The 26,195-nt window shown below is 47.9% G+C and overlaps 1 protein-coding gene across 1 annotated transcript; it reads right to left on the bottom strand.

Annotated features, from left to right (window-relative positions):
* Nucleotides 1–3,833: 3,833 nt before the first annotated feature.
* LOC129460515 (zinc finger protein 883-like) lies at nucleotides 3,834–23,272 on the bottom strand. The gene is made up of 5 exons (XM_055238421.2): nucleotides 23,168–23,272; nucleotides 18,801–18,889; nucleotides 17,886–18,012; nucleotides 12,910–13,011; nucleotides 3,834–6,295 (listed from the first exon to the last, which is right to left on the bottom strand). Exons 2-5 carry the CDS (start codon nucleotides 18,831–18,833, stop codon nucleotides 4,461–4,463), a joined length of 2,097 nt encoding a protein of 698 aa, XP_055094396.1. The 5' UTR covers nucleotides 18,834–18,889; nucleotides 23,168–23,272; the 3' UTR covers nucleotides 3,834–4,460.
* Nucleotides 23,273–26,195: the final 2,923 nt, after the last annotated feature.

Genomic DNA, 26,195 nt, shown 5'->3' with positions numbered 1-26,195 from the left:
ACCATACATATGTGAATATATATACATATAAAATCAGTTTCATAAAAACAGAAAGGGAGATTTCTTATTTATAGAAAAAGTATGAAATCTTTGGAATGAAGTTTTTTTTTTGAGATGGATTTTGCTCTCGTTGCCCAGGCTGGAGTGCAATGGCGCAATCTCAGCTCACTGCACCCTCTGTCTCCCAGGTTCAAGCGATTCTCCTACCTCAGCCTCCCAAGTAGCTGAGACTACAGGTATGTGCCACCACACCCAGCTAATTTTTTATTTTTACTTTTAGTAGCGACAGAGTTTCACCATGTTAATCAGGCTGGTCTCAAACTCCTGACCTCAGGTGATCCACATGCCTCAGACTCCCAAAGTGCTGGGATTACAGGCGTAAGCCACCACACTCGGCCTGGAACAAAGATTTACAGGGCACTAAAGATTTCTTCATTTTTGTATCATCTGAATTATTCACAATGAATAATTACAATATTCACAATGAATATTACTTCAATCATGAAAGAAGCCACAAAAGATGAGGGGAAAATACCTGGGCAATGACTTTAAAATACGATAATAGCACAGAAGAAGGCTAGTGAGACACAGCCCCATATATTGACAGAAGTTCCAGCTGATACAGAACTCTAGCAACCCATTGGCAACATACTCGAGGTCACAGAAATCCTCTCCCTATGACCCCATGACCTCACTGCCAGGATTTCACCTGGGAAATGGTTAGGCACTCATCCCTTCCATAAAAGGAATGTTCCATACTATATATATGTGAAAGTCTAAAGCAGCCAGGTGTGGTGGCTCACGCCTGTAATCCCAGCACTTTGGGAGGCCGAGGCGGGCGGATCACGAGGTCAGGAGATCGAGACCATCCTGGTTAACATGGTGAAACCCCGTCTCTACTAAAAATACAAAAATTAGCCAGGCGTGGTGGTGGGCGTCTGTAGTCCCAGCTACTCAGGAGGCTGAGGCAGGAGAATGGTGTGAACCCGGGAGGCAGAGGTTGCAGTGAGCCGAGATCGCACCACTGCACTCCAGCCTGGGTGACAGCAAAACTCCTTCTCAAAAAAAAAAAAAAAAAGCCAAAAGCTAGAAACAACCAAAATGTCCAAGAAGGGACTGGATAATATGTTGGCTGAATATACATAAGCAACGTGAAACTGCAAAACATCAGGTTGTTAAAGGTGACTTAATGATATGTTAAATAGCTGACACTCATTGCTATAAAAATGTAGTGCATCCATGGTCCGTGTGCCCAGCCATGGCAGGTAGGTTAAGTTCAGCCCTTTGGAAAGCAATATGGCAACTTGTGTGAGTAATCAGGAAAATGGCTGGAACCTTGGTTCCCATCAATGCCATTGTGGGAATTTTACTCTGAGGAATAGTCACCCCACAGGGAGAGAGGAAGTGAGCATGGACATGTTCATTATAACATTATTTGTAACTGAGATAACTGGTGAACAACCCCTGTCAGTCAAAAGCTTAAAGAAGAATCTAAATGGAGAATGGATTTTTAAATTACACCTTCTCAATGGCATATCATTATCCTTAATAATGATAAAAGTGAGGCCGGGCGCGGTGGCTCACGCTTGTAATCCCAGCACTTTGGGAGGCTGAGGCGAGCGGATCACGAGGTCAGGAGATCTAGACCATGGTGAAACCCCGTCTCTACTAAAAATACAAAAAAAATTAGCTGGGCGTGGTGGCGGGCGCCTGTAGTCCCAGCTACTCGGAGACGCTGAGGCAGGAGAATGGCGTGAACCCGGGAGGCGGAGCTTGCAGTGAGCCGAGATCGCACCACGGCACTCCAGCCTGGGTGACAGAGCGAGACTCCATCTCAAAAAAAAAAAAAAAAAAAAAAAATGATAAAAGTGTATGGAGACAATGACAATGCTCGTGGCATAATGACGGCAAAAACGGTCTCTGCATTGTGATTACAATGAAATAAACTTATACTTGTTTAAAAGATTTGAAAGGAGCCGGGCGCGGTGGCTCACGCTTGTAATCCCAGCACTTTGGGAGGCCGAGGCGGGCGGATCACGAGGTCAGGAGATCGAGACCATGGTGAGACCCCGTCTCTACTAAAAAATACAAAAAATTAGCCGGGCGTGGTGGCGGGCGCCTGTAGTCCCAGCTACTTGGAGAGGCTGAGGCAGGAGAATGGCATGAACTGGGGAGGCGGAGCTTGCAGTGAGCCAAGATTGCGCCACTGCACTCCAGCCTGGGTGACAGAGCGAGACTCCGAGACTCTGTCTCAAAAAAAAAAAAAAAAAAAAAAAGATTTGAAAGGAAATATAAAAAATAAAAACAATATGACTTCTAAGGATGGCCAAATTGTCAGCAATGGCTTTTATTTCTTCGACCCAAAATTTCTGACAACTAAACCTATGGATATGGGATATAGATTAAAAAAACCATAAAGAGGCCGGGCGCGATGGCTCACGCCTGTAATCCCAACACTTTGGGAGGCCAAGGAGGGTGGATCATGCAGGAGTTCAAGACCAGCCTGGCCAGGATGGTGAAACCCCATCTCTACTAAACCTACAAAAATTAGCCAGGTGTGATGGCAGGTGCCTATAATCCCAGCTACTTGGGAGGCTGAGGCAGGAGAATCACTTGAACCTGGGTGGCAGAGGTTGCAGTGAGCCGAGATCACACCACTGCACTCTAGCCTGGGCGACAGAGTGAGACTCCGTCTCAAAAAACAAAAAACAAAAAAACATAAAGAAACACACCCAAGAATGACTGGTGAGTCTCTCTGAGCTGCAGAATTACAGGGAATTTGTCTTTTATTTCATACTTCTTTACACTTTCCAAATTATCCTTTATGATGAGCATATGGTATTTCACTAAAATTTTTTCTGTTATAAAAATATATGGCTGGGCACGGTGGCTCATGCCTGTAAATCCCAGCACTTTGGGAGATCAAACTGGGCGGATTACGAGGTCAGGAGTTCAAGACCAGCTTGGCCAATATGGTGAAACCCCATCTCTACTAAAAATACGAAAATTAGCTGGGCATGGTGGCACACACCTGTAGTCCCATCTACTCGGGAGGCTGAGGCAGAAGAATTGCTTGAACCTGGGAAGCAGAGGTTGCAGTGAGTCAAGATCTTGCCATTGCATTCCAGCCTGGGCAACAGCGAGATTCCGTCTCAAAAAAAAAAAAAAAAAATATATATATATATATATATATATATATATATATATATATATATAAAATTATTAAATGAAAAATAATACTATGTTTTAAAAATATGATTAAAAGTCTCCCCTTGGGAGGTGGGGCTTGCAGTCAGCCAAGATCGTGCCACTGCACTCCAGCCTGGGCAACAGATCGAGACTCTGTCTCAAAAAAATAATAATAAAATAAAAAATCTCCCCTTGGACATGAATAAACAGTGACGCTTAAGAACATGATGCTTAATAGAACAATCACTTTGTAGACCGGGCACGGGAGCTCACACCTATAATCCCAACACTTTGGGAGGCTGACGGAGGAGGATCACATGAGGCCAGGTGTTTGAGACCAGCCTGGCCAACATGGTGTAACCCCACGTCTTCTAAAAATAACAAAAATTTGCTGGGAGTGGTGGCAGGTGCCTGTAATCCCAGCTTCTTGGGAGGCTAATGTAGGAGAATCACTTGAACCCAGGTGGTAGAGGTTGCAGTGAGATGAGATCATGCCACTGCACTCCAGCCTGGTAACAGCAATATTCTGTCTCAAAAATAAATAAATAAATAAATAAATAAAAGAACAGAAAAATAGCTTTGTAAAGCATAGATCCTGGAAACATAATAAACAGAAACAATAGGACATTAAAAATGTCTATAAATATGTGAAACATTTATATTTATATTCATATTTATATGAAACATATTTATTGTTTAATCCAACTGCAGATTCTGATATTTGTAGCTTAAAGTTTTAAAGGAAACTAAAAATGTTACTTTAAAGGGTTAATCTTTACAGTGGTCTTCCCCCCTTGAATATTCAGGCTCCAGTTTAAGGAAGGATGAAACAGTTTAAGAAGCTTGGAGAGAGCTGTTCTTGGTGAAGGTCCCAGATGAAATGGCATCCCTTTGGACCACCCTCTAACTATACCACAATCTAGGGACATGGCAGGGTGGAGGAAATATGCAAGGGAAGCCCCCAGAATGATCAGAACCTGTCCCAGCTAGTGAAAAACTGTGCCACCTTCCCTCTAGGGAACAAAGGAACAAACCATCTCAACATATGGTGCCAGCATCCTTCTCTGGGGAGTTCTTAGTGTTGATGAAGAGCAGATTGCTGAAAGGCCGTTTATGCACCTGGATCCATCTGTTCCTGAAGGCAAAATTGTTCCTAGGGTTCCTAGTGTTGATGAAGGTGGGATGGCACCTAACAGCAGGACAGCCAGCTCATTACACACTCAGATTGTCTAATCAGCATGAGTTCTCTGATGATCAGCAAGCTGTGTGCCTCAAGCAAAGGCTTCCTCAAAATCATCATAGATGTAGGCATCCTGGCCAGTGTGAAGCCTCCGGTGTTCAGTCAGGTGCGAACTCCAGCTGAAACCCTCTCCACACTCCTCACATGCATAGCGTTTGCTGCCAGTGTGGACCTTCTGATGTTGGAGAAGGTGTGAGATCTGGGTATAGGTTCTCCCACAGTTGCTACACTTGTAAGGTTTCTCTCCAGTGTGAATCCTTTGGTGTTGGATTAAGTGGATGCTCTGGTTGAAGGCCTTCCCACATTCCTTGCAGGCATAGGGCTTCTCGCCAGTGTGAATCCTCTGATGTTGAGTGAGGGATGAGTTGTGACTGAAGGTTTTCCCACACTCCTTACACTTATAGGGCTTCTCACCAGTGTGGATCTTCTGGTGCTCAATGAGGTGCGTGCTCCGGCTGAAGGCTTTCCCACACTCGCTGCACTCATAGGGCCTCTCTCCAGTGTGAATCCTCTGGTGTTGAATGAGGTGGGAGATCTGGGTATAGGCTTTCCCACACACTTTACATTCATAGGGTTTCTCTCCTGTGTGAATCCTCTGGTGGCGTGTGAGGGAGGAGTTCTGGCTGAAGGTTTTCCCACACTCGGTACATTTGTAGGGCTTCTCACCGGTGTGGATGGTCTGGTGCTGGGTAAAGGATGAGGTGTGGCTGAAAGCCTTCCCACATTCATTGCATATGTAGGGCTTTTCCCCCACATGAGTGCTCTGGTGCCTCATGAGGTGGGAAATCTGTGTGTAAGCCTTCCCGCACTCGTGACACGCATAGGGCTTCTCGCCAGTGTGAATTCGCTGATGCTGAGTCAGGGACGAGCTGTGGCTGAAGGCTTTGCCACAGTCAGTGCACTCATAGGGTTTTTCTCCAGTGTGGACTCGCTGGTGCTGAGTCAGGGATGAGCTGTGGCTGAACGTTTTCCCACACTCGTTACATTTGTAGGGTTTCTCCCCAGTGTGGACGGTCTGGTGTTGGGTCAGGGAGGAGGTGTGACAGAAGGCCTTGCCGCACTCTCCACATTGGTAGGGCTTCTCCCCTGTGTGGATTTTCTGGTGGCGGGTGAGGTGGGAGACCTGTGAGTAGAACTTCCCACACTGGCCGCATTTGTAGGGCTTCTCCCCGGTGTGGCACCGCTGGTGTTTGATGAGGGATGAGCTCTGTGTGAAGGCCTTCCCGCAGTCCTTGCATGTGTAGGGCTTCTCTCCGGTGTGAATCCTCTGATGCTCGGTAAGCGAAGAGCTTTGAGTGAAGGTCTTGCCACATGCATGGCAGGCATAGGGCTTCTCACCTGTGTGGATGATGTGGTGCTGAATGAAATATGAGCTGTTGCTGAATGCCTTCCCGCAGTCATGGCACTTGTAGGGCTTCTCCCCACTGTGAATTCGCTGATGGAGAATATAGTCCGAATGGTAAATGAAGGCTTTCCCACATTCCGTGCAGTTAAATGGTTTCTTCTCCACAAACGTCCTTTGGCGTTTCAAGCTCTTCCGGGGCCTGCCCCACTTCCGGGGCCTGTCTCCAAGGGGCACTCGTTGCTTCTGGATGAGGGTAGAGGCCTGCCGGAGGCTTCTCCCAAGCTCGTTACACCCAAGGCCTCTCTCCCCTGAGGTGTCTCCCTTGGGAGTAGCAAATAAACACCTCAAATGCCTCTCCTGCTTTCTTGCATCCTCCAATGGACAGTGACATGCCAAGGGTTTCCCCACCTGGGCATCTCCAAGCATAGCCCTTAAAGGTCCCTCTACTGGGGAAGCTGAATCTTCAGAAATGCTCTTTTTTCGAGGTGTTTCTCGAATAGTCACAGAGCTTGTCTCCAAGTCTGAAAGAAATGGAAAATACCAATACCATCTGTCCCAGGACAAAGCAAGCTGATTACTTGGAAGTGGCAGTGTAAACCTAAAAAAAAAAAAAAGTTTTCAAACTTGATGTTGCTATTTTGTTTGTTTCTTTTTTCTTTTCTTTCTTTCTTTTCTTTTTTTTTTTTTGTGAGACAGAGTCTTGTTCTGTTGCCCTGGCTGGAGTGCAGTGGCGCCATCTCCACCTCCTGGGTTCAAGCAATTCTCCTGCCTCAGCCTCCTGAGTTGCTGGGACCACAGGCGCCCACCACCACACCTGGCTAACTTCTTTTTATTTTTAGTAGAGATGGGGTTTCACCATATTGGCCAAGCTGGTCTCAAACTCCTGACCTCCTGATCCACCTGCCTCGGCCTCCCAAAGTGCTGGGATTACAGGCATGAGCCACCACGCTCGGCCGATGTTGCTATTTTGAAAGGCATGGTGTACGTAGATAGATTCATGTTCTGACATGGAAGGATAGCCTCAATACACTAAAAATGAAGACAACCAAGTTGTAAACAGTTTATGTACACAGAGTTGAGTAGCTATGCTATAGAGTACATTTTTTTTACAAATCAATAAGAAAAATGATAGAAAAAAATCTAAGAAAATAGAGAGGCGAGAATATGAGTAGACGATTCATGGAAGAAAAATAAGAGGCTGATAAATACATGTATAGATGCTGAACATCAGCAATAGTTAAAAAAATCGCATCATTAGGACGCTACTTTACCCATTTTAGATTGGAAAATATTAAAGATATCCAGTGTTGCCAAGGGAGCATGGCACAGACTTCTCACACTATGTTTGTGGGAATGTGCAAGGGAAGAGTGAACAGAAGGTCCATCTCAGTTTTTTTTTTGTTTTTGTTTTGTTTTGTTTTGTTTTGTTTTTGAGACAGATTCTTGCTCTGTCACCCAGGCTGGAGTGCAATGGCACGATCTCAGCTTACTGCAACCTCCATATCCCAGGTTCAAGCCATTCTCCTGCCTCAGCCTCCCAGGTAGCTGGGAGTACAGGCATGTGCCACCACGCCTGGCTAATTTTTTTTTTTTGTATTTTTAGTAGAGATGGGGTTTCACCATGTCGGCCAGGATGGTCTTTATCTCTTGACCTCACGATCCGCCCACCTCAGTCTCCCAAAGTGCTGGGATTACAGGTGTGAGCTACCACACCCAGCCACAACTCAATATTTTTAAAAACTCAATTAAAAAAGGGCAAAGTTCTCAATAGTCATTTCTTTAAAGATACACAAATGGCCAATAAGTACACGAAAAGATACTCAACATCATTAGACATCAAGGAAAATAAAATGAAAATCATGAGATTCCACTTCACACTCACTAGTTATATAATAAAAAAGACATAATAACAAGCGTTGGTGATGATGTGGAGAAATCAGAGCCCTCACACACTGCTGGTGGGAACGTAACATGGTACGGCTACTTTGGAAAATAGCCTGGCAGTTTCTCGAAAGGTTAAACATAGAATTACCCTATGATTCAACAATTCCACTCCTAGGTATCTACCCAAAATAAATGAAAACATGCATTCACACAAAAACCTGTGCATGAATGTTCATAGCAGTATGATTCATAATGGCCAAAAAGAAGACATAACTCAAATGTTCACCAACTGATGAATAAACCAATTGTGGCGCATTCATACAACAAAATATTTTTTTTTTTTTTGAGACGGAGTCTCGCTCTGTTGCCCAGGCTGGAGTGCAGTGGCGCGACCTCGGCTCACTGCAAGCTCCGCCTCCTGGGTTCAAACCATTCTCCTGCCTCAGCCTCTAGAGTAACTGGGACTACAGGCACCCGCCACCACGCCTGGCTAATTTTTTTTGTATTTTTAGTAGAGATGGGGTTTCACTGTGTTAGCCAGGATGGTCTTGATCTCCTGACCTCGTGATCCGCTCACCTCAGCCTCCCAAAGTGCTGGGATTACAGGCGTGAGCCACTGCACCAAGCCCATACAACAAAATATTATTCAGCCATAAACAGGAATGAAGCTCTCATACATACTGCAATGTGAATGACTCTTAAAAATATTATGCTAGGCTGGGCGTGGTGGCTCATGCCTGTAATCCCAGCACTTTGGGAGGCTGAGGTAGGTGGATCACTTGAGGTCAGCAGTTCGAGACCAGCCTGGCCACCATGGTGAAATTCTGCCTTTACTAAAAATACAAAAATTAGCCAGGTGTGGTGGCAGGCACCCATAATCCCAGCTACTCGGGAGGCTGAGGCAGCAGAATCACTTGAACCTGGGAGGCACAGGTTGCAGTGAGCCCAGATAGTGCCACTGCACTCCAGCCTAGGTGACAGAGTGAGACTCTGTCCCCCCCAAAAAAAAAAAAAAATATATATATATATATATACACACATATATATATATATGAAAAAGGAAAGAACATACTTGAAAGAACTCCATTGAAATGTCAAAAGTTGGGCCGGGTGTGGTGGCTCATGCCTGTAATCCCAGCACTTTAGGAGGCCAAGTCGGGCGGATCATGAGGTCAGGAGATCGAGACCATCCTGGCTAACACAGTGAAAGCCCATATCTACTAAAAATACAAAAAATTAGCCGGGCGTGCTGGCAGGCGCCTGTAGTCCCAGCTACTTGGGAGGCTGAGGCAGGAGGATGGCATGAACCCAGGAGGTGGAGCTTGCAGTGAGCCGAGTTCGTGCCACTGCACTCCAGCCTGGGTGACAGAGCGAGACTCTGTCTCAAAAAAAAAATAAATAAATAAAATAAAATAAATAAATAAAAATATGTAGAAAGCTGAAACTGGATCCCTTCCTTACACCTTATACAAAAATTAATTCAAGATGGATTAAAGACTTAAATGTTAGACCTAAAACCATTAAAATCCTACAAGAAAACCTAGGCAATACCATTCAGGACATAGGCGTGGGCAAGGATTTCATGTCTAAAACACCAAAAGCAATGGCAACGAAAGCCAAAATTGACAAATGGGATCTAATTAAACTAAAGAGCTTCTGCACAGCAAAAGAAACCACCATCAGAGTGAACAGGCAACCTACAGAATGGGAGAAAATTTTTGCAACCTACTCATCTGACAAAGGGCTAATATCCAGAATCTACAATGAACTCAAACAAATTTACAAGAAAAAAACAAACAACCCCATCAAAAAGTGGGCAAAGGACATGAACAGACACTTCTCAAAAGAAGACATTTATGTAGCCAAAAAACACATGAAGAAATGCTCATCATTGGCCGGGCGTGGTGGCTCACGCTTGTAATCCCAGCACTTTGGGAGGCCGAGGCGGGCGGATCACGAGGTCAGGGGATCGAGACCATCCTGGCTAACATGGTGAAACCCCGTCTCTACTAAAAATACAAAAAATTAGCCGGGCGTGGTGGCGGGCGCCTGTAGTCCCAGCTACTCGGAGAGGCTGAGGCAGGAGAATGGCATGAACCTGGGAGGCGGAGCTTGCAGTGAGCCGAGATTGCGCCACTGCACTCCAGCCTGGGCGACAGAGCGAGACTCCGTCTCAAAAAAAAAAAGAAATGCTCATCATCACTGGCCATCAGAGAAACGCAAATCAAAACCACAATGAGATACCATCTCACACCAGTTAGAATGGCGATCATTAAAAAAGCAGGAAACAACAGGTGCTGGAGAGGATGTGGAGAAATTTTACACTGTTGGTGGGACTGTAAACTAGTTCAACCATTGTGGAAGTCGGTGTGGCGATTCCTCAGGGATCTAGAACTAGAAATACCATTTGACCCAGCCATTACTGGGTATATACCCAAAGGACTATAAATGTATAATGGTATATACCCAGTATATACCATTACTGGGTATATACCCAAAGGACTATAAATCATGCTGCTATAAAGACACATGCACACGTATGTTTATTGCGGCACTATTCACAATAGCAAAGAGTTGGAACCAACCCAAATGTCCAACAACGATAGACTGGATTAAGAAAATGTGGCACATATACACCACGGAATACTATGCAGCCATAAAAAATGATGAGTTCATGTCCTTTGTAGGGACATGGATGAAACTGGAAAACATCATTCTCAGTAAACTATCGCAAGGACAAAAAACCAAACACTGCATGTTCTCACTCATAGGTGGGAATTGAACAATGAGAACTCATGGACACAGGAAGGGGAACATCACACTCCGGGGACTGTTGTGGGGTTGGGGGAGGGCGGAGGGACAGCATTAGGAGATATACCTAATGCTAAATGACAAGTTAATGGGTGCAGCAAAACAACATGGCACATGTATACACATGTAACAAACCTGCACATTGTGCACATGTACCCTAAAACCTAAAGTATAATAATAAAATAAAAATAAAAAAATAAAATGAATAAAAAGAAACAATGAGCAGAAAGCAAAACCATTTGGAATTTGTGGAGGAAATGGATTTTTTTTGGAGCTAGTGGGTTTGTTCATGGAATGTCCATTAATTACATATGTGCCAACCACGGTGCTGTGAGTGGGTGACCTTTTGCTAAACAAGATATCTGGTTCTTGTCCTCAAAGAGGAGGGAGGGGCAGGCTTGTATTCAGACATTTTGGACATATCCTACTTATCTCTTTAGCATCCCTGTCTTTGAACAACCACTGCTCCCCTTTTCCTATAGTCTCGGTGGGGCTGTCACATATCTCCCCAACCCCCACCTCAGCAATGGGCATCGGACTTCAGACTGGCCAATCATAATACCCCATTCCTCGGGCCATAATAATTGGTTCATCACCCAAAGGGACTCAGTCAGAGACTTCCCTGAGATGAATATATGGGGTTATTAGGCAGAATATAAGTTTGAGACTGTGGGTAGCCATGTTGATTGCTACTTGGAGAGGCCTGTAGACAGAAGGAAGCTAGAAACAGACAGAATCAACACATGTGTAAAGGGAAGGAGGGGGAAGGGGGGGGTTGTGGAGAGAGAGAGAGAGAGAGGGAGAACAAGTACCATTTAAGGCCTTAGATTCATTTAAGGCCAATACCATTTAAGGCCTTAGATTCATCTATGCCAAAAGTCTTGCACTGCAATACTTCCTAGTTATATGGGTCAAAAAAAATCTAATTTTTCTTAAGCTATTTTGATTCTTTACATGCGAGAGTCCTGACATATCAGATAATAACAATTATTATTATTGCAATAAAGAACATTCATTAAATGCTTACTACATGCCAGATACTATTCTGAGCTTGTTCTGTGTATTAAGTAATTTAATCATCCAAACATTTCAGTGAGGTGGGTACTATTAGTCTCCCTATTTAATAGGTAAGGACGGCCAGGCGCGGTGGCTCACGCCTGTAATCCCCGCACTTTGGGAGGCTGAGGCGGGTGGATCATGAGGTCAGGAGTTCGAGACCAGACTGGCCAACATGGTGAAACCTCGTCTCTACTAAAAATACAAAAAAAATTAGCCAGGCACGGTAGTGGGCACCTATAATCCCAGCTACTTGGGAGGCTGAGACAGGAGAATCACTTGAACTCGAGAGGCGGAGGTTGCAGTGAGTCTAGGTCACACCACTGTACTCTAGCCTGGGCGACAGAGCAAGACTCCGTCTCAAAAAAAAAAAAAAGGTAAGGAAATGGAGGTACCAGTAGGTTAAGTCACTTGCCCACAGTCATGCAGTGGGAGAAAGGGGATTTGAACTCAGAGTCTGTACTCTTAAGTACAACATGCACAAGTGCAGTAATAGCACCTCGAGCAAGGAGCTGTGAAAGCGCTGAGAAGCGATGGCCTAGCTGTCATGGAAGGCCACCTGGAGGAGGTGACCTGTAAGCTTCATCTTGAAACACGTGAAGGTGTTTGCCAGGCAGAAAAAGCAGGGAAGGGTGTCCCAGACAGAGGGAACAGCATGTGTGAACGCCCAAAGGTGGCAACACACATTCAGGTTCAGGTACGGACAGGTGCTTCAGTGAGGTCAGGGCATGGGTACAACCAGGGGTGGATGGTGAAGATGAGGCCAGAGAACACACAGGCTGAGTTACACAGGGCACTGAGTGCCAGGCTGAGGGGCTGGGACTTCATCTTGGGGGTACTGGGGAAGCAGGGGAGGATGTGAGCAGGGGAAGGAGGGGGTTAGCTCTCAGTATGGAAGGATCCCCTGGGGTGGTGTCAACTGGAGGGTTAAGCCTGGGGGCCAGGAGGCTGGGGTGAAGGTCTAGGGGAGAGAAGCTGAGGCCTGGCCAGGGGCAGGAGGGACAAGCTGGGGAATGCTGGGCTGTGACGGGACAAGGGGAGGGGGGGTGAGAATTATAATGATGACAGCCATTAAAGCCACTACCGACTCTGTGCCAAGCTCTGGGCTCTGCTCTGTATCTGTTAATTCATTTATTCCCCCCAATCCTAGACACTCATGTCACCTCCTTTTCACAGATGAAAAAATCAAAGCACAGAGGGGCTAAGTGACTTGCCCAAGGCCACACAGCCAGGAAGCAATCAGCTGGGATTTGAACCCACACAACCCGACTCCAGAGCCCACGATGATCATCCGTGTGTTCCACTGCCTCATCCGAGTGAACCTCACTGACCATGAGAGATGGGGTAGGAAGAGGGCTCACACCTGCTGGATATCCTCACTCACCTGGACAGGTAACTCGCCAGGCCTCTCTCTCCTCCTGCCTCGGCTCTTCCCCTCGCTCCAGACGGGAGATCACGTCGGGTTTGGATCCAGGCAGCCCTGCCCCTGGGGAAAGATACAAGAGTTGGCTGTGGGTGCCAGAATCACAGGGAGGTCTGCAGGGAAGGTGCACGCATTGAGCGCCTAATGATTAGAAGTACAAATGACCAACGCTAGACTTATTTGTTGTGTGCTTAGCACACTGCAGAGAGGCTGAGCTCTGACAAAGCTGTTTAAGGCTCCGGGTCTGTGCTGTTCGAGTTAACTGCACTGGACAGTGTAAAAAACACTGTCTTCTGTGTTTCGAAGACTTACTAAAGAAAAAAACAGTAAAATCTCTCAATCATTTGTTAATCGATTATTATTTCAGTGTGTCAAGATGATACGATTTTAGATAGCTTGAGGTGAATAAAATGTATTATTAAAATTAATTTCATTTGTTTCTTCTTTTTTTTTTTTAACGTGACCACCAAAAAATGTAAAATTTACCTAACTGGGTTGCATCTTATTTCTGATGGACAACTCTGTTTTAGATTCATTGATGCCCAAAGCTTCCATCTTAAGACTTCTAAATACTTAAGTTAAAACATTCACTTTTTTTTTTTTTTTGAGACAGGGTCTTGCTCTGTTGCCCAGGCTGGAGTGCAGTGGCACAATCATGGCTCACTGCAGCCTCGACCTCCTGGGCTCAAGTGATCCTCCCACCTCAGCCTCCTGAGTAGCTGGGACTACAGGCATGCACCACCATGCCTGGCTAATTTTCAAATTTTTTGTAGAGATGAGGTCACACTATGTTACCCAGGCTGATCTTGAATTCCTGGGCTCAAGTGATACACCCACCCTGAATGTTTCCTTTATTCTTTTTTAGATGGAGTTTCACTCTTGTTGCCCAGGCTGGAGTGCAATGGTGTGGTCTCGGCTCACTGCAACCTCCGTCTCCTGGGTTGAAGCAATTCTCCTGCCTCAGCCTTCCAAGTAGCTGGGATTACAGGTGCCTGCCACCATGCTTGGCTAATTTTTGTATTTTTAGTAGAAACGGGTTTCACCATGTTGGCCAGGCTGGTCTCGAACTCCTGACCTCAGGTGATCCACCCCCCTCGGCCTGTCAAAGTGCTGGGATTGCAGGCATGAGCCACTGCACCCAGCCCGAACGTTTTCATTTTGATGAAATTGTCTTGAATCACTGTAGACAAACATACCATCCCTGATTAAAACATGAGATAATTACAACAATAGTTAGGGTGATACTAAAAAGTAAATGTCTATTAAGCACAGACTACGTGCCAGACATGTTTCTAAGCTGGTTAAATGTATTAGCTCGTTTTCACCCTTCAGTCAGGAAACCGAGGCACAGTCTAGTGTTGTGTGAGCAGGAATGGAAGAAACACACAACGCTGCACAGGAAGTCACAGAGGGTGGAGAAATCAAAGGAAACTTCCTGGAGGAGGCGAGCCAAGAGGTGACTAGACTAGGGGTGAGGAGGAGATGAATTTTGGCTCAACAAATATGCCTGGCCAGGTGCGGTGGCTCACGTCTGTAATCCCGGCACTTTGGGAGGCTGAGGCGGGTGGATCACGAGGTCAGGAGTTCAAGACCAGCCTGGAGGGCCGGGCGCGGTGGCTCAAGCCTGTAATCCCAGCACTTTGGGAGGCCGAGGCAGGCGGATCACGAGGTCAGGAGATCGAGACCATCCTGGCTAACATGGTGAAACCCCGTCTCTACTAAAAATACAAAAAATTAGCCGGGCGTGTTGGCGGGCGCCTGTAGTCCCAGCTACTCGGGAGGCTGAGGCAGGAGAATGGCGTGAACCCGGGAGGCGGAGCTTGCAGTGAGCCGAGATCGCGCCATTGCACTCCAGCCTGGGTGACACAGCAAGATTCTGTCTCAAAAAAAAAAAAAAAAAAAGACCAGCCTGGCCAACATGGTGAAACCCCATCTCTACTAAAAATACAAAAATTATCTGGGTGTGGTGGTGCATGCCTGTAATTCCAGTTACTCAGAAGGCTGAGGCAGGAGAATTGCTTGAACCTGGGAGGCAGAGGTGGCAGTGAGCCGAGATCATGCTACTACTCCAGCCTGGGAGACAGAGTGAGACTCCGTCTCAAAAACAAACAAACAAAAAAAACAAAAAAAGTCAGTGTCTTGGCCTGGCCTGGTCCCTGGGTGGGCAGGGGTCTGTCTCTGAGATGGGAGACCTGAAGGAGGAGTGAGTTTGGGCACGGTGACATGACCTGCTCAGGGGAGACAGGGAGTGTGGGGTCCTCAGCCTTCTCCACGGTAATGTTCTGGAGGCCACGAGCTGCACAAGGTTGAAACTCATGGGACACATTGAAGGGACACCATCGTGGATGTGTGGAAGAGGGTGAACACAGCCGACCTGAGATGCTCCCTTTGGAAAGGCCTGCTGGCCAGGTAGGCCCTAGGCTGAGGTCCAGCAACCTGGACTTTAGGAGGGTTCCCAGAATTTCCTAATTGATGTGGGGCTCACTAGAGCCTCAGTTGCTTGTGGTTTTAATTTTAATTTTAATTTTATTTTTTATTTTTTTATTTTTATTTTTTATTTTTTTTGAGACAGAGTCTCGCTGTCGCCCAGGCTGGAGTGCAGTGGCGCGATCTCGGCTCACTGCAGGCTCCGCCCCCCGGGGTTCACGCCATTCTCCTGCCTCAGCCTCCCAAGTAGCTGGGACTACAGGCGCCCGCCACCTCGCCTGGCTAATTTTTTGTATTTTTAGTAGAGACGGGGTTTCACCGTGTTAGCCAGGATGGTCTCGATCTCCTGACCTCGTGATCCGCCCGCCTCGGCCTCCCAAAGTGCTGGGATTACAGGCGTGAGCCACTGCGCCCGGCCTTAATTTTTATTTTAATTTTTTTTAGAGGTGGGGGTCTCACTATGTTGCCCAGGCTGGCCTTGTAATCCTGGGCTCAGGTGATCCTCCTCTCTTGGCCTCCCAAACTGCTGGGATTACAGGCGTGAGCCACTGTGTCCAGCCCTAAACTGTTTGTGCAAACACCATGGTTTACGTTGAACACCTGCTTTTTTCCCAGGAGTCTAAAATTTGGGTACATTTTAGAAGTGGGGGCTGTGTGACCAACCCCCAGGAAAAACCCTGAGCACAGCCAGGCACGATGGCTCATGCCTGTAATCCCAGCTCGTAGGGAGGAAGGGGCTGGAGGATAGCTTGAGCCCAGGAGTTTAAGACCTGCCTGGGCAATATAGGGAGATCCTGTTAAAAAGAAAAAATGCTGAGTACTGAGTCTCTGGTGAGCTTCTCTGGTGACAGCATTTCACACGTGTTGTCACATCTTGTTGCTGGCAGAATTAAACTCATCCTATGTGGCTCCACTGGGAGAAGGTTCTGGAAGCTTGCGTTTCATTTCTCCTGGATGTCGCCCCGGGTGCCCTTCCCCTTTGCCAGCTGTGCTGTCTCCTTTCTCTGTAATAAACCATCACTGAGCGTTTAACTAAGGGCTGAGTCCCTGGCATCCGCTAACGATCACTCACCTGTGGTGGTCTTGGGGACCCTGATGGAGAAGTTTAGGCCACGTTTTTAATGAGACCACTTCTTTTTTTTTTTTTTTTTTTTTTTGAGACAGAGTCTCACTCTTGCCCAGGCTGGAGTGCAATGGCGTGATCTTGGCTCACTGCAACCTCTGCCTCCCAAGTTCAAGTGATTCTCCTGCCTCAGCCTCCTGAGTAGCTAGGATTACAGGCGCCCGCCACCATGCTCGGCTAATGTTTGTATTTTTAGTAGAGACGGGGTTTCACCGTGTTGTCCAGGCTAGTCTCAAACTCCTGACCTCAAATGATCCGGCCACCTCGGCCTCTCAAAGTGCTGGGATTACAGGCGTGAGCCACCGCACCCGGCCAACTCTGACATAAATTTCTGCTGTTAGAAGCTACCCAGTTTACAGCATTTTGTTAGAGCAGCTCAAACTAAGCAAGATAGGGCCGAGGATGGTGCCTGGGGGTCTGGTCTGGAGACCTGGGGGGATGTGGGGCCAACCAGAGGTGGGGAACTGGAGGAAGAGAAGCAGGACAGTGGGTGAACTGAGCTCAGTGGGTGAACTGAGCTCAGCGTGGGGTGGATGTGAGGGGCGGGAGGTGGGGAGGGCTATGCCTGGGGGCAGGAAGGTGGGCAAGTGCAGGATCTCGGAGACACGCTAGTGGACAGCGTTTATATGCTCCGGGGAGAAGATGCCGAGGTCAGATTGGGACCTGTTGATTGGGAACATGTCCGGGAGGCACTTGGAGCCTGAGATTCTGGATTGGGCATTCCAGTGAGGAGCCTGAAGTCTGGGGACAGGGAAGTCACCATGTGTGGAAGGGAAAGCGTTAGAAGAAGCTGGGTGACCGGGCACGGTGGCTGATGCCTATAATCCCAGCACTTTGGGAGTCCAAGGTGGGCGGATCATCTGAGGTCAGGAGTTCCAGACCAGCCTGGCCAACACAGCGAACCGTCTCTACTAAAAATGCAAAAATTAGCCAGCGTGGTGGTGTGTGCCTGTAATCCCAGCTACTCGGGAGGCTAAGACAGGAGAATTGCTTGAAATCAGGAGGTGGAGGTTGCAGTGAGCTGAGATTGTGCCACTGCCCTCCAGCCTGGGTGACCGAGTGAGACTCCATCTCAAAAAAAAAAAAAAGAAGAAGCAGCTGGGGACACAGCCTGAAGAGTGTGTGGGACCCACATTTTATAGGACAGGCCAAGGGACTCGGGCCCTCCTGGCTGCTGGGACTCCAAGATCGGCCGGCAGAAAGAGAGGAAGAGAGAGGCCAGGCGTGAGGGACCAGTGAGAGGAGCACAGAGGCCCCCAGATGGCAGGGGATGGACATGAATGAGAAGAGGGTGCCAGGGGGCATCAGAGAGAGCACTGGGGGCATCAGAGAGGGTGCCAGGGGGCATCAGGCCTCCCCTGGGGGAGGGCAGGGGGAGGGGCCTCACCCAGGGAGAGAAGATTCCGGTAGTTCTCCAGCATCACGTCTCGGTACAGCTCCCTCTGGCCAGGCGCCAGCCAGCCCCACTCCTCCAGGGTGAAGTCCACGGCCACATCCTTGAAGGTCACTGATTCCTGCAAGGGCCAATTTCACTCTGTGGAGGGGCACGTCCTTCTGGAACTCGGGGGCAGAAGTGTCAGGGGTCAAGAGCCCACAACAGCCCCCTGGGCTGGAACATTCTGATTGTGCAGAATTGGGATGCCTGAATCCAACTGGCCTATGGGAACTTATCTAAGGCAGAAACTCGCCCATAGGCACCTTGGTAGATAGTAGAACAAGGAGCCCTTTCACATGACTCTTCACTGCCATGTGTTGGGAAGTCATTGTAATATACCAATTAATTTAGTGTACGATAGTTTACCAAACTGCCTGCAAATTGCCACCAATGTATGAGGTATAAAGTGAGAGTCCTGTCCGGGATGAGGCACCCTTGTGCAGTGCATAACCTGCACAGCTCTAAGTGACTGCCTTAAGAAATACTTAAAGAAAAAACTGTCAAGCTGTTGTGTGCAGGAGATATTCACAAGTCCCATTCCATCCCAGACCCCATCCCTGATCCTCACCCCCATTCCTGACTCCAGGGATGAGGCTCAGGGGTGAAGCAAAACCATCCACTGCCCACTCTGCCTGGTAACCGAAAGGCTGCAGTGTTAGATGAAAAATGTTTAGACTGTGTGATGCCGTCCCAGCTCAGAGCATGCTGCCTCTGCCCCCTGCCCCTCAGCACTGCCCGGCTCCCCTCTCCTCATACCCCCTTTCCCAGTATTGGAAGAGTCAGGAGACCTTGAGATCATGCACAGGGATGAAGAGGGCCCACTCGAGTCCACACAGCCATCCTGGGGAAGAGGAAGCCCAGACTCACCTGGCCCTCGGCCATCAGGGTCCCGTTGGCCATTGCTGGGTCATGGGCATGTGCCTCTGGGAGAAGGGTCCACGCCAGGGCCTGAAGAGCTGGAGGAGGAGACCACAGCAGAAAAAGGGTCATTTGTGACCCTGACAGACAGATGCTTTCCCCAAGACTCCTGGTCACAGAAGGGGCCATGGTCCCTTAAGAGTCAAAGCAAAGTCCCAGGACAGGCCACCTGAGGCCCCCATTCCATACCAGTGACAACAGCTAGCAACCATGAGGCTGTCTCACCTCCCCGACACAACAGCTCTCGGACATGGGAGCTATGGTTATCCCTAGATGAGGACATTGAGGCACAAGAGGTCAAGACTTGCTCAAGTTCATGGAGACAAAAAGTTTCAGAGAAGTCTAGCCACAGGGTCACCCCTATCTTTTTTCTTATCTTTTTTTTTTTTTTAGATGGAGTCTCGCTCAGTGTCCCAGGCTGGCTGGAGTGCAGTGGCGCCATCTCGGCTCACTGCAACCTCCGCCTCCCAGGATCAAGCAATTCTCTTGCCTCAGCTTCCTGAATAGCTGGGATTACAAGCACCCGCCACCATGCCTGGCTAATGTTTACATTTTTAGTAGAGATGGGGTTTCACCATGTTGGCAAGGCTGGTCTCAAACTCCTGACCTCAGGTGATCCACCCACCTCGGGCTCCGAAATTGCTGGGATTTTAGGCCTGAGCCACTGCGCCTGGGCCAGGGGTTCTTATTTATTTATATAATTTATTATTTTTTAATAATACAGACAGGGTCTCTCTATGTTGCCCAGGCTGGTCGTGTACTCCTGGGCTCAAGCAATCCTCCCACCTCGGACTCCCAACGTGCTGGGATTACAGGCATGAGCCACCACACCCAGCCTTGGCAAAGATTCTTAAAACTTTATTCCGTAAACTGGGACTTCCTGCCTGGTGGGGTAGATAGGCTGTATAACAGCCCCCAAAGATATCCCTGGAACCTACGAATCTTATCTTATATGGAAAGAGGCTTTGCAGAAGGGATTAAGTGAAGGATCTTTAGATGGGGGGAATTATCCTGGATTATCTGGGCGGGCCCTAAATGCCTTCACAAGTGTCCTTATAACAGGGGGCAGAGGAGGGTCTGACACAGGACAGAAGAAGGCCACGTGCCAGAAGCAGAGAGCAGCAGAGGCTGAGAGAGAGGACACTACACTGCTGGCTTTGACGACAGAGGAAAGGGCTACAAGCCAAGGAAAGCAGGCCCCTGGAAACTGGCAATGAGGCAGCGAAACAGATGTGTCCCTGGAGCCTCTGCATGGAGCATGATGGTGCTGACCCCTTGATCCCTTTGAATCCCGCTTCCGACTTCTGGCCTCCAGGATTGTAATATAATAAAATTGTGTCATTTTAAGTGTTTGACAATTTGTTACAGCGCCATGGGAAACTAATACAGTCCACAAAATGAAAAGATGCAGCGCCTCATACACATTTTCCAGGCGAGGAGCCACACACATTCCCGGCTACACAGAACATATACACCTGAATGCTGAAACTAGTGCATGAGGTGGTTTTTTTTTTTTTTTTTTTTTGAGATGGAGTCTCTATCTGTTGCCCAGGCTGGAGTGCAATGGCACGAGCTTGGCTCACTGCAAGCTCCACCTCCCAGGTTCACGCCATTCTCCTGCCTCAGCCTCCTGAGTAGCTGGGACTACAGGCACCTGCCATCACTTCTGGCTATTTTTTTTTTTTTTTTTTTAGTAGAGACAGGGTTTCACCATGTTAGCCAGGATGGTCTCAATCTCCTGACCTCATGATTCACCCGCTTCAGCCTCCCAAAGTGCTGGGATTACAGGTGTGAGCCACCACACCCGGCCTAGTGCACGAGGTTTTGATGAGAAAATGAGGACAAGAGTCTTAACTTTGTCCCCATGAATCACTTGTTAATTACAAAAAGAACAGGGTAACTGTTTTTTTTTTTTTTTTTTGAGACGGAGTCTCGCTGTCGCCCAGGCTGGAGTGCAGTGGTGCGATCTCGGCTCACTGCAAGCTCTGCCTCCCAGGTTCACGCCATTCTCCTGCCTCAGCCTCTCTGAGTAGCTGGGACTATAGGCGCCTGCCACCACGCCCGGCTAATTTTTTGTATTTTTAGTAGAGACAGGGTTTCACCGTGGTCTCGATCTCCTGACCTCGTGATCCACCCGCCTTGGCCTCCCAAAGTGCTGGGATTACAAGCGTGAGCCACCACGCCCGGCAGAACAGTGTAACTTTTTTATCTTATTTAAATAGTTAATTTAATAATTTGGAGACAGAGTTTCACTCTTGTTGCCCAGGCTGGAGTGCAGTGACTCAATCTCAGCTCACTGCAATCTCCGCCTCCTGGGTTCATGCAATTCTCCTGCCTCAGCCTCCCGAGTAGCTGGGATTACAGGTATCCACCACCACACCCGGCTAATTTTTTGTATTTTTAGTAGAGACGGGGTTTCACCGTGTTGGCCAGACTGGTCTCGAACTCCTGACCTCAGGTGATCCACCCGCCTCAGCCTCCCAAAGTGCTGGTATTACAGGCGTGAGCCAACACACCTGACTTTATTTTATTTTTGAGACAGAGTCTCGCTCTGTCACTCAGGCTGGAGTGCAGTGAGGCAATCTTGGTTCACTGAAACTTCCACCTCCCGGGTTTCAAGTGATTCTCAGGCCTCAGATTCCTGAGTAGCTGGGGTTAGAGGAGCCCGCCACCACACCCAGCTAATTTTTGTATTATTATTATTATTATTTGAGATGGAGTCTTGCTCTGCTGCCTAGGCTGGAGCGCAGTGGCGCGATCTCGGCTCACTGCAACCTCCACCTCTCAGCTTCAAGCGATTCTCCTGCCTCAGCCTCCCAAGTAGCTGGGATTACAGGTGTGTGCCACCACACCAGGCTAATTTTTTTGTATTTTTAGTAGAGATGGGGTTTCACCATGTTGGCCAGGCTGGTCTCGAACTCCTAACCTCGGGTTATCCGCCCCCCCCATCGGCCTCCCAAAGTGCTGGGATTACAGGTGTGAGTCACTGTGCCCAGACCAGGGAAACTTTAGAGAGGAGAAACTTGGCAGATGCCACCTTACCTATGTGAGTGAGGCTGATGTGGTGTGTGGTGGGACAAGTGGAGCCCAGGGTCCCCAGTCTGATGAGGAGACAGCATCACTCCTAGGGCATCCCTGCCAAAAGCGTGTGACCTAAATCTAACTATGAAGAAGCACCAGACAAACCCAGACTGAGGGACATGCAAGTACATGGTCTGTAATCTTTGGAACTTCCAAAAGAAGACTGAAAACCGGTTCCAGACTGAAGGAGATCCAACGATGCGTGCAATGCGTGACCTAGGATTTCCTTTGTCCATTGAGGACATTATTGGAGCCAGCTGTAATCCCAGCACTTTGGGAGGCTGAGGTGGGAGGATCGCTTGAGCCCAAGAGTTTGAGACCGAGACCAGCCCGGGCAACATAGTGAGACCCCGTTTCTACAAAAAAAATTTTAAAAAATTAGCCGGGCGTGGTGGCGTGTTCTTGTAATCCCGACTACTCAGAAGACTGAAGTGGGAGGAGCTCTTGAGCCCAGGAGGTCGAGGCTGCAGTGAGCTATGATTGTGCCACTGCACTCCAGCCTGGGTGACAGAGCAAGACTCTGTCTCCAAAAAAAGAAAAAGAAAAAAAAAACAAAAAGACATTATTGGAAGAATCATCAAAAATTTGAATAAAGTCTATAGATTAGCTATTAGTATTACATCAATATTAATTTCCTTATTGTGGTCGTGGAGCTATGGTTATGTAAGAAAATGACCTTGTCTTTGGAAAACACAGAGATTCGCTAGAAGGGCTGGGGAGTGGGAGGGCGCAGAGACCGAGAGAGGGCGACAGAGACCCACAGAGAGCGGGGACAGGACCTGAGGCAGCGAGGGTAAGGGGAAGATCAGAGAGAGATGGGAGACCCGGAGAGGGAAGAACAGATGCTCAGGATAAGGGGAGCCGAGACCGAGTCTGTGCCCGTGCAGTGCTACTCCTCGGGTTCTGGGGTCAGAATCTGGGTTGCAGCTCTACCAGCCTGAGAGAAATCGCGGAGTCTCCCCGAGTCGCAGTTTCTTCAACTGCAAAGTGAGGAAAGGTAGGTTCCCCTTCCTAGGGATCGCAGCAGTCCCACGCTCCGCCGGACTCGTGGCAAACAGCAGGTGCCCAATTCCTGCGCGCTGAGCGGTTTGAGCCGCGCTGATACTAGGTGGGACTCAGGGAATGACAAGAGGGGGCGGGGCGTCACCCACATCGCCCTCCCCACTCCCACCCAGACCCAACTCGGGCCTGCCCCCGGAGCTTCTGCTAGCCTGTCTGGTCCGGCCTGCACCCACCTGCTCCGGTCGGGTCCGCGAGGCCCGTACGTCCAGGCGGATTCCTCTGGACAGCCAGGCCTTCCCTTCCTCCGCCCGGTCCCGGAACGCGCCTGCGCGGTCCCTGTCTCGGAACTGTAAGTCCCGGTTCTTTAAACTCGGCATCACGGCTGGACTACATTTCCCAGAAACCATTGAGGCTCATGCTTCTCCCGGCCTAAGGGCTCTGACTGCGGGGGAATGCTGGGAAATGGAGTCTGGGAGCAGGATGCGGGGCGGGAGTAAGACTGTATTTAGATACATACACAACAGCTTTTGGAGGAAAATTGGTATTCGGGACATGCCTGACTGTACTGGCACGCGAATATCCCTGTTTTAGGCAGAGGCGATGCCATAGTCCATTTAATCCAAATTTCTTATACCATGGCTGAAGTCTTCAGGACAGATAAAAGTTGGCCCTGTGTAAACTGATAGTGAATTGAACCACTGTTACTGGGCATCTGCCTTACTGTTTGCCTCAGTTTCACCCATTACGTCTTAAAGGGCAGTGTGGTAAAGGCAATGGAGCCTATTCTGGGAGCTGGGAGATGTGTGTTCAGGAGTGCAAGGATGGTTTGATATTACGACATTACGCAATTTATCTTTTGACCTTTCTGAATATATCAATATGCAACCATATCTATAGATACACTAAAAAGACTTTTAATAACATTCAGTAACCCTAGATGCTGAGAAAGTTTACAAAAAAAAATTCCATAACCAGTCATTTCTACATAAGCTTAATAAATTAAGCATATATTCATATTGAACAACAATAGCAACAATGTTAAAGAATTACTGGCTTCTTATTGTGTTTATGTATGTCCATATAATCAAAACCTCATATCAGGCTTAATCGTAAAACACTAAAAGAACTGTCAGGCTGGGTGCAGTGGTTCACACCTGAAATCCCAGCACTTTGGGATTTCAAAGAGGGAAGCTAAAGAGGGAGGATCACTTGCACTCAGAAGTTTGAGACCAGCCTGGGCAACATAGCGAGACCCCCATCTCTACAGAAAATATAAAAGTTAGCCAAGCATAGTGGTGAACACCTGGAGACCCAGCTACTCAGGAGGCTGAGGTAGGAGGATCAATTGAGCCCAGGAGGGCAAGGCTGCAGTGAGCTGTGATGGTGCCAGCCTGGGCAAGAGAGCAAGACCCTGTCTCAAAAAAAAAGTGTAAACCATATATGTGCTCATGAGCAAAAGCTGGATGGCTCATTGCCAGAATGATATAATAATAGGTGTTACTTACTGACAACACGTTGTGAGCTTTACTAGCTGACTGAGCTGGCACCACCACCCTATGAAGAAGGCATTGCTCTCCCTATTTTACAGACAAGGACACTGAGATAGAGGATTTATGTCATCCCTCCAAGCTCCCAGACCTAGTTGAGGACAGAGACAGGACTTGAATCCAGGTCCAGCCCATATTTGCAACCACTTCATTTTACTGCTGCCAAATTTTCTCCTTTTTCCCTGTGTCCTGATAACCAAATGCTCCAAGCACAGGTTGTACTGTCAGCTGAGGCTCTAGAGTCAGGGTGGCATGGAGCAGAGCCTCAGCTAATCTATAATAGGCATGTCACACTGTGGAGACAAAGGTGACTCCATCTCGGATGGTAATCCGCCATGTTGACTTCTGATTAATCCCAGTCCTGGGAATTCCTTCTGATTTCTACTTTACTTACTGTCCCTAGTGTAAGAACATGTCAACCTTGATGGTGTCACAGAAATTATAGGCAATGACACAAACAGCATTCTTGCCCGTTCTGGAGGGTTAATTGTCTTAACCCTTAATTGTCTTGCTAAAGCAAGTATTCCCCTTCCCTATGTTAGATAAACCTTAGGATTAGGGAGTAACTGTGTGGAGATAGACCTGTCTTGCTGCTACCAAAGACCATGCTTCCCTTTGTAAATTCCCCAAATAAATCACCCCTTACCAACGAACTGGGTTTGTCTCCCTCTTTTTTGGTTTATTGGCTCCTTCCACATTTGGGGGTTATTTTGCATAAAGTCCTTATATGGAACACACGTGAACAAGGAGTAAGTCTTCATTGCTATAAGCCATGAAGGAGGTTGGGGGGGTGTTTGTTACTGAAGCATAACTACTTATCCTGGCTGATACAACTGTCTCCAAAGGTTTTGATGAAGCTGAAATTTGATATTAAATACAAGTTATTATCAGAGCTTTGCAAGTCATTAACCTCTCTGTGCCTCAGTTTCCTCATTGTACATAGGGCGATAATAAGTACCCACTTTATCAGGTTATGAGATTTGAATAGGTAGATAGAAGTAAAGCCATTAGAACAGTATGTGACAGATAGAAAACACAATATAAGTGTTTGCTATTATTAAAAAAAAAAAAGTGTTTGCATTAGGCCAGGCATGGTGGCTCATGCCTGTAATCTCAACACTTTGGGAGGCCAAGGCAGGTGGATCACTTGAGGTCAGGAGTTCAAAACCAGCCTGGCCAATATGGGGAAACCCTGTCTCTACTAAAAATACAAAAAAATTAGCCGGATTGGGTGGCTGGGGCCTGTAATCTCAGCTACTCGGGAGGCTGAGGCAGGAGAATTGCTTGACCCGGGAGGCCGAGGTTGTAGTGAGCCAAGATCGCACTACTGCACTCCAGCCTGGGCAACAGACTGAGACTCCGTCTCAAAAAATACCAAATAAAAAACGTGTTAATAGTTCCCACCTGTGACTTCCATTTTTTACTTATTTATTTTTTGAGATGGAGTCTCACTCTGTTGCCAGGCTGGAGTGCAGTGGCACCATCTCGGCTCACTGCAACCTCTGCCTCCCGAGTTCAAGCGATTTTCCTGCCTCAGCCGCCCGAGTAGCTGAGACTACAGGCGTGCGCCACCATGCCCAGCTAATTTTTGTATTTTTAGTAGAGACGGGGTTTCACCGTGTTGGCCAGGATGGTCTGGATCTCTTGACTTTGTGATCCGCCCGCCTCGGCCTCCCAAAGTGCTGGGATTACAGGCGTGAGCCACAGCGCCCGG

The sequence above is a fragment of the Symphalangus syndactylus genome, chromosome 13 (genome assembly GCF_028878055.3).
Source record: "Symphalangus syndactylus isolate Jambi chromosome 13, NHGRI_mSymSyn1-v2.1_pri, whole genome shotgun sequence".
Classification (NCBI taxonomy): Eukaryota; Metazoa; Chordata; class Mammalia; order Primates; family Hylobatidae; genus Symphalangus; species Symphalangus syndactylus.
Note: the sequence above shows the minus strand (reverse complement) of the source record. Positions and strands in the feature narration are given on the sequence as shown.